Source organism: Phoxinus phoxinus (genome assembly GCF_949152265.1).
Source record: "Phoxinus phoxinus genome assembly, chromosome: 3".
Classification (NCBI taxonomy): domain Eukaryota; kingdom Metazoa; phylum Chordata; class Actinopteri; order Cypriniformes; family Leuciscidae; genus Phoxinus; species Phoxinus phoxinus.
The window spans coordinates 23,034,793-23,047,902 of record NC_136878.1 but is presented as its reverse complement, the minus strand read 5'-3'; the positions used below and the strand labels follow the sequence as shown (position 1 = coordinate 23,047,902).

General features: G+C 40.8%; 2 protein-coding genes and 1 long non-coding RNA gene across 3 annotated transcripts in view; 1 reads left to right on the top strand and 2 right to left on the bottom strand.

Moving 5' to 3' along the window:
* eda (ectodysplasin A) overlaps positions 1–1,850 on the bottom strand; it is a gene marked incomplete at its 5' end in the record, with an annotated part of 38,563 nt that extends 36,713 nt beyond the window's left edge. Inside the window, 3 exon segments of the mRNA XM_079608794.1 lie at positions 1,445–1,768; positions 1,774–1,794; positions 1,797–1,850. Of these exon segments, the coding sequence (XP_079464920.1) occupies positions 1,445–1,768; positions 1,774–1,794; positions 1,797–1,850 (399 nt within the window).
* LOC306996212 overlaps positions 1–13,110 on the top strand; it is a 1,114,438-nt gene that overhangs the window by 580,721 nt on the left and 520,607 nt on the right. The gene's annotated exons all lie outside the window — the stretch shown is intronic.
* Positions 6,349–12,869, bottom strand: nalf2 (NALCN channel auxiliary factor 2). The gene is made up of 3 exons (XM_079606982.1): positions 11,563–12,869; positions 11,238–11,409; positions 6,349–7,434 (listed from the first exon to the last, which is right to left on the bottom strand). Exons 1-3 carry the CDS (start codon positions 12,286–12,288, stop codon positions 7,127–7,129), a joined length of 1,206 nt encoding a protein of 401 aa, XP_079463108.1. The 5' UTR covers positions 12,289–12,869; the 3' UTR covers positions 6,349–7,126.

Genomic DNA, 13,110 nt, shown 5'->3' with positions numbered 1-13,110 from the left:
ACAAGAAAATTCCTACAGCCCTTTAACACTAACTTTTACTGTATCGTCTGTGTGCACCAAGGACGAGAGATATTGTGTGCACCCTGATATTCACTTCAGAAAGGCCATAGACCTACGTTAGATTCATTCATCATTCACTGCAGGAATTTGTCTGTGTGTGTAATTCTACCTCCAGTTATGTCTAATAAAACGCATCCCTGAGCCAGGCGCTCTGGATTCAGCACTAACACTGCCCGCGGGGTGAACATCAGGAAATGCTGCGACGAGCCTGGCCTTTTGCCAAAGGAATCAAACACGAGTCCGGGCCAAACCGCAGCGAAGGCTAAATAAACAGCGACCTGTGCCGCCTGACAGTAAAAGTGCGTCTGATGAAGAGAACTCGTAAAAAGGACAGATGTTGTTTAAACAGAACAAATGTCCCCAGGTGAACGATTCACAGTTACGAGAAGCGCGTCACTTGCGGGCTTTTGAAGCACAATGTGAGTGGGGCGAGAGGCAAATGCTCATCTAAATCAGTGACTGAAGCTCAGCTCAAACTAGGTGGTTGTCATACCTAGAGGTTAAAGGGTTAAAGACTGAACCCCTGCAAAGTGCAACTTATGTGCTTTTGAGCAAAACCCCTAAACTTAGGTTGAGGTCTGTCCTTGTGATAAGGTAATATAAATGACATAATATACAAATAGCAAATTTGGTACATACTGATTGCATTTTGTGCCTGAATATGCATATTATAGCCTAATATGAATAATATATTAATGTAATATAATACAAATAACAGTTGTACACAACTCCAGATTACAACAAAATACAATGTAAAAATAATTTTTGGTTTAAACATTTATTTTTACTTTATCATAATTTTGTCATTTCTAGTCAATTTTACAGCTCGATTTTCTTCATCAGTAAAAAGGTTATGTACAAAATGCAATTTGCTTGAAGTTTAAATGCTACTTTTAAGTTGTATTATAGTGGAGTGTTTTGTGTGTGTGTACATTTAAAAGTGCTATGGCTCATGACACTGACTTTAAATTGACAAATATATCATTTTACAGCACTCACTCAATGAAAGACTTTCTGTCTCACACAATGACTTGTTTTTCAATCCTGCTCCTATAGAAGCTGTGCATTCTAGATGTTTTTACACCTGATTTTCCATCAGCTCAGTGGATGCTCAAAGACCTCAACTGGGTGTGTCAAATAAAGGGAGACCTCTAAAATGAACAAGTGCTGCGACACTTCAGAACCAGGATTTAGAAGCACTGACCTAAAGGAAGTGAACTCTAACAAAAGGTCTCCAAACACACACAATAGTCTGGGGGACAAGACAATAAGAAATTATCTTCTCAATAATAGAAGCTGGAGCAAATGTGACAAGAGAGCAGGAAGCAGGTTTTGTTGTCTCCCTGCCTGCTCTTTGTGTAGAACAACAGATAACTCAGTTTACCTTATCGTCTATTGTTGGGTGGTCGGTGTCCGGTGACCGGAGCACTGGCGCTGTGGCTTCATAGTGCGGGATTGGCCCCGTTGATGACACCTCATCTTTGTTTTTCTGTGATATTTCGCGTTTGAGCTCAGAGCGCAGGTCCAGGTAGCAGAAGAGCGTGACGAGGTGCAGAGAGAGCGAGAGGATGAATAAACTCAGGAAGATTTTGCAGTTGTTGCATTGGCTTTGGCACTCACACGCCGCCTGCGTGCGCTCGCGCTCTTCCAACTTCGCCGGCTCGCGCTTCGGTACCATGGCTGCGTGCAGGTCAGTCAGCATTGCCTCTCATACCGAACTTCCTCGTCCTCTCTCAGCGACTTTTGGCTTGGGCTGGTCGCGGTGAGCAATTGCGTCTCTGCGGGCTCATCTGGCTTCCTGACCTCGGACTGCGAGGATTCAGGCTGATAACCTACTGCGGCCAGTTCCAGAGACCGACCCCTAGCAGCTGATTGGCTGACGGCGCGACGTCATCTCATTGAAAATCCTCCCGCGGAAAAGAGCGCGAGGCACTACATCTACGACATTCATCAGAGGACGCAGACCAACACAAATCATCGAAGCGCTAACAATAGCGTCACACGTTCGCTGCCGATTACACAATATTTCCCATTTCGTAACCCCTGATTAAATAAGTTAGCTGATGAAGTCAAGAGAGTTTTCGTTTGTGTCTCTAGATCAGGGGTTTTCAAACTTCACAGAATAAGGACTCCCTGTATATAGGCATACTAGGCTACATTTTAAATAATAGCGTTATTAAATTAAATAGCTAGCTATGCTTAATGAATCATTCATTATAAAGTTAGACATTAGATAAATTGGTGTCATGAAAATATTTCACAGACCCACCAATAGACCCCTCAAGGACCCTTGGAAACCCCTGAACTGATCATGATTTATTTAGGCTGATTTTTTTTTTTTTTTTTTACTCTTAAACAATCTTATCCTTCTTGTCAAACTTTCCCTAACCACATGATTGTATACGAGGCTTACTCAGTGAGAGAGTGTGTGTGCATGTGTGAGCGTGCAAGTGTGTGAAGTCTACATCTTTAATGTGTTAGAACTGAGGACTGGTAGTGTAATTGTGCATATGTTGAGAATCAGAGCAGGCTGAGTGTTAAAAGCAGGACAGGACTGCCAATCAAACAAAAACATCAAATGACACACACATGCACAGAAACACATGAGCACACACATGCTTTTCAAACAACAAAACTATACACATACATGCACTCTAGCTTGCATTTATCATACTGTCAAGCACCAACGCGCGCGCACGCAGGCACGCACGCACGCACGCACGCACGGACGCACACACACACCTTATTAATCTAACTCCAAATAAATACACCGTTATTTATTACAATGGCATAACTCTTCTGCTGTGTGTTGTTGAATCATAGTTTTCTATGGAAACCATTTTATTCTTTCTCTAGCTTTTTTCAGACTTGTCACTCTCATCCAATAATTTGGAAAACAATGAAAGTGGCAGTAAAAAGGAGGATGAAAGCAGGATGGATGGTTTACGAAGAGATTAGCAAAGCCGCAACTTTCTTGCTTTCTTTATTTTATTTTATTTGAGTAAACATGGTGCTATATCATAATCTGAGTCAGCATTACTGCATGCATGCTCAGAGGGAAAGTCTATCTATGGAGCTCAACAATGTAATGCAGAAGAAAAGTCCAGTCCAAGGTTTGTGGATGCTATCTGACCTCACTTCATTGCTTTCTCTCTTTCTCTTCCTCTGTTCTCGCTCCACTCACAGCTGTGCTCTGTGTACTGCAGATCCTCTGTGACCTCATAAAGCTGAACCTCTTTAATATGGTTTTATATTAAATCTGGGCCGCTTTTATTCGACTCCAGACTCTTTAATCTTAAATCACTTAAATATTCACAGCTACACTGCTGCTGAATCGATTCAGCGCCACACACACATGCACACGGTCTAGCTGTCTCACACACAGGCAATGTCATCTAACAATCCATGATGTATCTCTAAACGCAGACATTACTAAATAATGTAATAAAAGCATCATTACAACAGCTCAACCCACCCACAAAGTCTGGAACAAGTTCTAAAAACACGCACGCATGCAGACGCGCACGCGCAACAAAAACATTTGCCAAAAAACACACGCACGCAGGCGCACACAAACACACAAATGCATTAAAAAACGCTGCAGTGAATATTCAAGTATGGGTCTGAAGCCCTTGGGCAGTTGAAATTAAATTATACAAATTAACTTAACAGAGAATCCAGCCCATACGGAGCCCAGAGAGGCTGGAATCAGGGTGCTAAGAGTTTAAGAAAACAGCAATCTCTCTCTCTCTCTCTCTCTCTCACACACACACACACACACACACACACACACACACACACACACACACACACACACACACACACACACACACACACACACACACACACACACACACACACACAGAGAGAGAGAGAGAGGGGGAGAGAGAGAGAGAGAGAGAGAGAGAGAGAGAGAGAGAGAGAGAGAGAGAGAGACTAGATGTAGGCCAGTAGCATACAAAATTCAGCAAACGATATAACAATGGCCTTAAAAACATTAAACAAGCTGAATGTTCAAATATGATTGCTTTATTTTAGTGAGTGAGAGAACGTCCCTAAACTATTTTTTTTAATATAGAAGATTAAATAATGATCAAACAATAAAATGTTTCGATTGGTCGCTTGACCTTTTACAAATAGCTATTCTTTTCACTACAAAAAGGAAGTGGTATTTACAGTATGAAGTAGAGATATACAGTGAAGTGGGTAAACTGATGTTGATAAATCTGCAAGATACTTTCAAACCCAACACACAATGAGAAAACACTACCTCCTACTGGCCAAAACTATCACCACACAGGTCTATGAAGGGTATGTATAACATAGTTGACGGGTAAATAAGAGAAAATGAAATACACGGCTTATTGGTTTGCCACAGTGCAGTCTCAAAGTCCATGCATGGAAAACTGGCATCAGGATCTGAAAGATTCAAGTCTGTGCTCATGCAGAACATCTCTCTTTAGGAGTGTAGATCGTGGAGGAGATAATTTCAGTGGAAAAAAGGCCCAAAAGAAGCGGCAACATGATCTAGTGACTCGGCTCACAGACTTTATCTCTAAGACTTCCACACTCAAAGAAAACTGATGAATTAACCGAGATAAAGGGTTACATCTACAACAAATGGATAAACAAGCCCAACTGCTTTAGTAAATTCTACCTGACGATTAATAATGGCCTGGATAACTAAAAAAAAAAAAAAAAAAAAAAAAAAATCAGAGACATGAACACTCACATGAGCAGAGGAAACAGTTTGATGTTTAATCATCTAATCTAGAGGGTAACCAGACTTCCCTGTTTACCAGTTTTTTGGTGTCCTGTGTTGTCTCTGACTAGAGCTGCCCCTGGAAATGTCTCTGTATTACAACATGCCTGCAAATACTGAGAAAAGTTTTTAGAAAAAAGCCCAACAAAAAATGGCACTGCAACTGATTACATGAAGAACTTGAAGGTATTGTAAGCGGTTTCTGAGAAACGCTGTTGAACGTGGATTAGACCGAGCACCACAATGCACTTGTAGCTAATCAGCAGTAGGGGGCGTATGCACTCATGATGGGGGAGGAGAGAGGGTGAGCAAGAGATAGATTTGAAGAAAGACTGTAGAAAGAGAGATAGCCGAGAGACATTATAAAAGAGAAAAGGTCATAGAAATATCACTGGAAAAAGAAGGGTAATGACCAGGATAGAGCTTTAGAATCCACTTAGAAAAGCTTTCCAGCGCTGGAGCGACGTTAGAGAGCGGGAAGACCTGGAAACAGACTCCAAGGTTGCATTGTTTCTGCTTCGTACATGAACAACTGCTTTTGCCATGTTTCACAGAACCAAGACATGCTGTTGTAATGTTAGCTAAAGTAACAGTTTTGAGTGTCAGTGTTTGCCTGGAGCTGGTGTGCTACTGACAACTAACAATGAACTCTTGCTTGTATAGCCTTCTCTTGTGTACTGCATGTTCATTTTTTGTTCTTCGTTTGTCATCTTCACTTTATTTTTCACAAAGCATTATTTTGCTATGATAAAGAGACATCCACTCTTGCATTGCATGTTCGTGCAATTTGAATGAAAGAGCATTGGGGGCATCTTTTTGATTGAACGACTCTACATCGTAAAAGAGACAAATGATGACTTTTGACTTTAAAAGACAAAAAGAGTAGCCAAAAAGTACCCGGATGACCTACTGCTTCTGAAGTCAATTCAGAAGTGTACACATGGACACTTTACTATCCCATGAGGCCCCGGGAGAGGAGTGGTGAATGGCAATGAAGCGACGTAACTGGCATTGGTAGGTCACATGATAATGACAACATGGTGAATGTAGTACGTCCAATTACTTTTTTTTTAAGAAATGACTTATCCAAAATAAGTGTCTACTAAAAAGATTATGCGATTTCAAACACAGCCAATCACCTGTTTCATTCCTGAATTAATCATTTTTAAATGAATCGTTTGAATGAACAAACCTCCGACTCATTCAAAAAGACAGTCACTTGACGCCACCTATTGACGTAACGATGTAACCTGCCGACAGTCTTAATCCTCACCATTAATGCATTAGTCTTTCTGGGACAGCTGATTTTTCTCCCACAACTGCTTCTCAGTCTGACAGCAAGAGCAGAATGAAATATATTCATTTACTAATAAATAAAAAACATTTCACTAACCATTATTTAAAAGTTGTAAGTTCCCAAACCCACCCTGTCTGAATGATGTACTAATTTTAAACTTGTTTTCATGTTGTTATTGAGGAGTTTGTAGAACTGTGACAGACCACATGGAGTGAATTTGTAATGTTTCTGAAGTTTTTCCCACAGTATTTCTTTCAATTAGTGCAGTGCGACTTGTTTTGGAAGAAAGGCATCTGCTAAATGGTAACTACCAAAGCCCCCTTAACACCCCGAAACATCAAGACCAAAATAAAACTCATGAGTAAATGTGAGAGGCGTTAATAGGTGTTGGCTACAGCAGAAGCCTTTAGAGAGCGAGAGCGAGAGAGAGAGAGAGAGAGAGAGAGAAAAAAACGGCAATGAACAGAGCATGTAATCCTGAAAATAATACTGTTAAAAGACCTACAAAAGAACATGTAATAGAAAATGCCAGCAGAAACCACCCTAAATTCAGATGCAACCATGCTCCTGTAATATATAAGAGAATCGTAAATATGAAAAATGTCTCCAGTAGAGTTGGTTTTATTAGGGGAGAAATGTAACAATGTCATCCATCCATTCTTCATCCATTCATTTTTGTTTCCATGAATGTTGTCTAAAACAAAAAAAGATTGCCAATCTTCTTTTATTTTAGACAACATTCATGAACTGTTTTGTAGCATGTCCAGTTAGTCCTGATAAAACAAAGGGAACACTGAAAAACAGTTAAAAACATTCACTCGCTCAAACAAACACACGCTCAGATCAAGCCAGATGTTCCAACCATCAAAAAGACAGGCAAAGACGCTTCAGCAGTGCTGAGACTTCCTGTGTTTTCCAGGCATTTGGTAAGGTTCGTCTCATGCACAGCAGACAAAAACACTCTCACAGTATGTGCGTCTTTCAATAGGGGGAGATGTTCCAGTCTCTTACTCCTCCCTCATGGGAACTTCTTCTAGAGGTACTATTGCCTCCAAGGAGCCAGTGCTGCAATGCTGCAATGTTGTTATGGAGATGACAGTGTGCAGTAAGAAGAGAACAAGCACACACAGTTTCAATTTACTGCCGTGAAGACGATTTGTACAAGACACCGCTCCTGATGATAGCCTCCTATGCAAAGAAAAAGAGCCCGGGAGTCGTGTCAGAGCACATGCAGCGCCTACAGCGGAGTCACAGCCACTCCATCTCACATCACAGCAGTCTGGACCCTGGCTGCTCAAATACTCCTCTTCAAGCCCTGATGACAAACAGAGAAACACTGGCTTAGAATCGGACAGAACACTGTACACAGAGCAAATGGCGCTTAGGAGAGGACTCATTTTTGTGAATCAAAAACAAACATTTCTGAACCAATATCTCCAATAAGCTGGTTCTTCTTAGTAAACACAAACACTTGCGAATCAGCTGGAGCGGTTTTCCCGACTCACTCACTGAGCAGCACGTCATGTCCTGAGGCCTATACCATGAAGCCGGTTTAGGTGGCTAGCCAGCTATGTTTCAGTTTAGTTTGCGCCAACCCTGGGTTTTAGGCACCAGGAAAGTGGTTTGGCTTTTAGCAGTGTTCATCGCCAAACTAACTTTCGCTCTATGGCTAACCTGGTCCAGGGCAGGTGATGTTCCAGGTAAGAGTTCTCCAACCAAAATTGGACCAATCAGCTGTGAGCAAAGTGACACATGCCTGATGCAATAAAGTCACTCCTCCTGTTTCTCCAAATTAAAGGTCACTACATAGCAAATGATTTTTAAAGAAAAAAATCATCTGGCTTTTAGTAACACTTATTTAGAAGAATAATTTTGTATGATTTAGATATTATTTATGTAATTATTAATCGATCACACGTACAACAATTGTTTTTTAACAATTTTTTCAATTATTTTTACACACAGTTTAAATAAATTAAATATATAAAAGGTAATATAAATAAGCTTCAGAATCAATAAATAAAGCTATAAAATGACTACATGTGAGCTTAAAAGTTAAATTCTCTCTATAGCTTTATCAACTGTATAAACTAACTTCACAACTTTTACTTGCACTGATATAGCAAGACTTTTTCGTTTAGTTGTCATCTTTCATAGACAGCTATTTTCTTCTTGCTGTGTAAATTTGTTTAAATTCTTAATATTTTTCAATCTCGTAATATTCTGCAGAACAGAGCTGTAGCTGTTCGCTACTGATGTCACACCTGAACTCCTAAACTCAGGATCAAAGCCTGAGTTGACAGAGAAAGTTGATCAGTGTCGTGGTACCAACAAAGCCTGGTTAGATTGGTTTGGTTTTGTCAACTCAAAACTAATCCTGTAACAAGGAGTTTGTTCAACTACCATCATGGTACAGGCCCCAGCTCCATCAACCCAATGTTAATTTAGCATTATTTAATTACTATATAAATAAAACTGTTAGTTTTTAATTAGCTTTTGTTTTGATTTTCAGTTCTCATTCAAATGATATATTTATATATGATTTTCAATAGTTTTAGAGAACAATAATAGTTTTACAATAGTTCAATTTGATCATATGACAATGTTTAGTCAAAAGACACACATTAAGAGTTTTATCAGTGGTATTTTATACAATTAAAAATAATTGTTCTTTGTTTTACACTTATTACTTAATTTCATTTGGAACAGAGTTTGTATTTTCCATAGGAATTCAACTTCAATGTTTTCTTCAACTCCAACATTTTGAAGAATGCCCTTTTCTATTCCAGCATATCAAGGAGCCTGTGCACACAGTGAGGTCCATATTGAACACTGGTTCTCAACCTTTTTTTAAATTGGCTTTCAGTGAAAAATAAACAGATTTATTCCTTAGTTTTAAAAAATATCTTGATTTTGAGGCCTATATTGAATCCCCAGTGTAATGACGTCCTGATTTACATCTTTAAGCCCATTTCATTTCAAATCTGGCTTTTTTGGATGTTAGTAAGTGTGGTGTGACTTATGATAAAAGTATGCTCTCTGTCCCGCTTTGTAAATGTGCAAAACGTGCAATACAAATTTGAAGAAGACAGTTATAATGCCAAACATTTTAAATAATTTAAAATAATTCACATTTTTATTTTCCATTTCATATTTCTATTTCAAACTCTTTCTGTTCATCAAAAAATCACCATAAAAAAACACCTCCACGCATTCCACATTTTAAGACGCAGACGAATGAAGAAATCACATTGAATAAACACAAGGAATCACCAAGACCAAGAACAGAAGATAACTGAGGTTTTAGGGAAGTTTTTCCTTTGCTTTTTTTGTGTACAGACGACAATGTTCTCAAAACGATCCCCGTTCACACTGATCCGCGAAAATGATTCAAAACGCTGCGTTATGCTGCCATGCCAGTAGTTTGTGATGTCACGAGCCTATAGCAACATGGTCATAAACATGTAATACGCACGCGCATTACGTCACCGTTTTTACAAATTCCTGTTTTTGTTGTTTACATTGATGATAACAGTATCATTTTCAAAAACTTGCACTTTGAAATACGATTTAAAAAACTTCTTGTTTCAGGCCACCAAAACGCTGTTGCCGTGTAAATGAACGGCCAAAACGCATACAAAGTTTTCCGTTTTTAGTTATACAAAGGTGACGGGTAAACAGCCCCTTATATACACACGATGAAAAGGGGCTAAATGAAGGACAGGTGTAGGTGATATGTTGTCATAGTAACAAACAAGGGTTGCTATGGAAACTAACAAGACAGCAATAGAAACAAGAGAAACAGGAACTAAACCACAGGAACTGAACACAACAACAAAAGAATATCAAAATAAAATTCCATGAAACAGAGACACAGGGAATCATTACACTAATAATAAGACAATATATATATATTTATTTATAATATATATTTTGGTGTATATTGTTATCATTAATATTATTATTACTAGTACTATTATTTCCGAATGATTTTATATCATTTAAAAAGGATGTCATGGAATGCCACATAACGAATTTGATTTGACAGGATAGTTAAAATATCATTATCATTAGTTTCCCAAGGAGCACAAAAAGCATGTGAATAGAAATATGTGTTAAAGCTTTAGAAATTTGTCATTCAAACTTTGATTATGTAGATTATTACAAACTGCAGCCAATCGGCAAACAAGAAGCATTCGTATAATTTTTTCTAACTGGAAAACAAGAACAAAGCACATCATGTTATATAGTGTCTGAATGCTAGACGCAGCTCGGGGTCTAGTCCTGTGTGCTAACCGGCTTTACAGTACTTGAAATAATAAATCTAAATTAAACTGGACCAAGGACAAAAAAAAAGCGATTCATTTAGAAGACGAGGGAAAACACCCAAGCCTGCCGTTATAATCAGTCACTCTTGTGCACAAGACGAAAGCTTGGCATGAGATTATTAATTTAAGCGAACAGTGATGAAAAATATGAAAACGTTGTTGTTCATTTGATTAGATTTTTGACAATACACGCTGTTGCACTCTTCCGCCAGAACTAGACATGTGTGCGGCTGTTACCGAAGCCAGTAAATACAGTTTATAAAGTTATAAATATGAACATTTTTCATACAAAAACGTATCGCTTTGCTTCAGAAGGCCTTTATTAACCCCCTGGAGCCGTATGGATTACTTTTGTGATGGACAGATGCACTTTTTTGGGTTTCAAAATCAATTCACATTACCATTCACTCCCATTATGAAGCTTGGAAGAGCCACAGGATATTATATATAAATGTATATATATATAATGTTACTCCAATTGTGTTCGGCTGAAAGAATAAAGTCATATAGGCTACATCTAGGATGGCTTGAGGGTGAGTAAATGATGGGATCATTTTCATTCTTGGGTTCCTTAAGTTAAGTGGATGCTTAAGTTTTTTCTACCATGCCTAAGGGTACCCTTAACCATGTAACTTTATCACTTAAGAGCTTTCATGCAACCAGGACCAGACTGTTGCAACAAAGTTGGAAGCACACAATTCTGTACATTTACTGCAATAGAAGGGGTTGTCCATACATTTTTGAGCCTTATAGTGTATGTACAGTGTTACCTGCGTTGACTGACGTTTACCTGCACAGAGAAAGCTGGGCAGGCCGGCATACAGCAGACGGTCGTTGTCAGGTAGGATGAAGGGGCAGCTAGCAGTGACCTCGCCACAGTAGCGCCTGCACGGAAGCCACCTTGCACACTGCCGTTGTGGAACCGGAAAATATTCCGCACAAAGCCAGGCTTTATACACTGCCTGAAACACAAATATTACCATGCTCACATTATTTATGCTAAATGTTTCACTCAAGCTTGTGGGTGGTTGGTATTACTACGTGCTTTTTGAAGAGCATTTACATCATTCACCTCATCCAAAGTGTTGATGGTAGTAACTAAAAGCGCCTCTCACCTGACACAGGTGTGTTTGCGAGCGCACTGAGTAGTCATCCGCCATGTATTTGCGCGTTATTATGTCAAACTCCTCATATTTTTCCTGAGCGTGTTGGTCGAGTCGGATGTACGCGTGAACACAAGCGCTGCACACGTCCCCGTCCTCCGGTCCGCCGCTGAACAGGTCATGAATGACACGCGCAAGGCTGCAGTTGAGCCCATCCGGACTAGTCATGCTCTCCAGCAGGTCCGCTATTGTGAGTACGTCGCAAAATGACAAGCTGAAATTCCGGAAGTACTGCAAAAACGCGTGTGGCGACACCGTGGGTACCGCTATAGAATAGGAGGAGCTCACCGACCCGCTCTTCTGTCGGTAAAGCGTAGAGCACGCGGAATCCAGAGGCGCGCGGCGCCGCGCATCAGCCTCCACGCACTCTGGCCCGGTTTTTGTCAGATTGCTCAAGAGGACCCCGCAGTCCTCATCGCGAAGGCCCGTCTGGGCGTCGTGACTCGCGTTGCTCCACGTCCTCCGGTGAGTCCGGTCTCTCGGGTGGAGCTTGCCTCCCGCGCAGAGCCAGAGGTGATCGGACAGGAGCGCCGTGAAAAAAAGCAGCGATGCGAGGCTCATGCGCCATCTCTGCACCTTCTCCGGCTCACAGCACGGTTTGTCGATGGGTTCGGTCACGCGGCAGATTTCTAACTCAGCGTCAAGTTTCCTTCCACACCGCCAGGCGCCCGTGATCATATTTTAGAGGGGGGAGACAAAGCGCGAGCTCACACGGGCGGGTCTCCTCCGCAATATTCCCCACCGCGGCGTTTACATGATGGCTCGAAGCATCCCGTTCACCTGCTGCTCAAAATGAATCTGCACTGCAAACACCTGCGTCTGAATTACCGAGACAGTGCATGATAAAGCACATGCCGCGAGACTCCATCACCTACCCCGCATCTCCTTGACAACACATCGTACGCAGCCGTGTCTTACTTAATCACGGGCATCTCTGAGGCGGCGGGGTGAAGAGCTTGTGCGCGTTTGTCTGTTTGTAGGGGGCTTGTCATCTTTCCGTGGTCTCCTTCACTCTGTCGCCATCTTCGCTCGCACTCAGCCGAACCCTGAGATGTTTTAATTAAACGCGGGGGTGTGGCGCGTGCGCTGTCGCGCGCATCCTTGCCTCCTCCATTGAAAGTTCATTCACTATGCGCTCACCATTCAATAGCGCGCATCGTTGCCCACCCCTCGAGGAATCACCCCTCTCGCCTTCCTCGGGCGGGCAGACACGTTTATGAGCACTGAGCACATAGTGCCTTCTTTTGTCTTCCGGTCATTTGACGCTGTGATTGTGAATAGCCAACCACTTGGTGTTAGCATTGGAACCATGCATTGTAATATGTTAACCGACACAATTTTTCATATTTTATAGTTTTATTATAATGTCTAATTATTGAATATTGTATTATTTTATTTATTTTGACGGGTAAATCTATTAATCCGGTTTATATTACCTAAATATATTTAGCCCCCCACACAAATAAAACTGGGGTAAAATACTAGAAACTATGGTAGCAA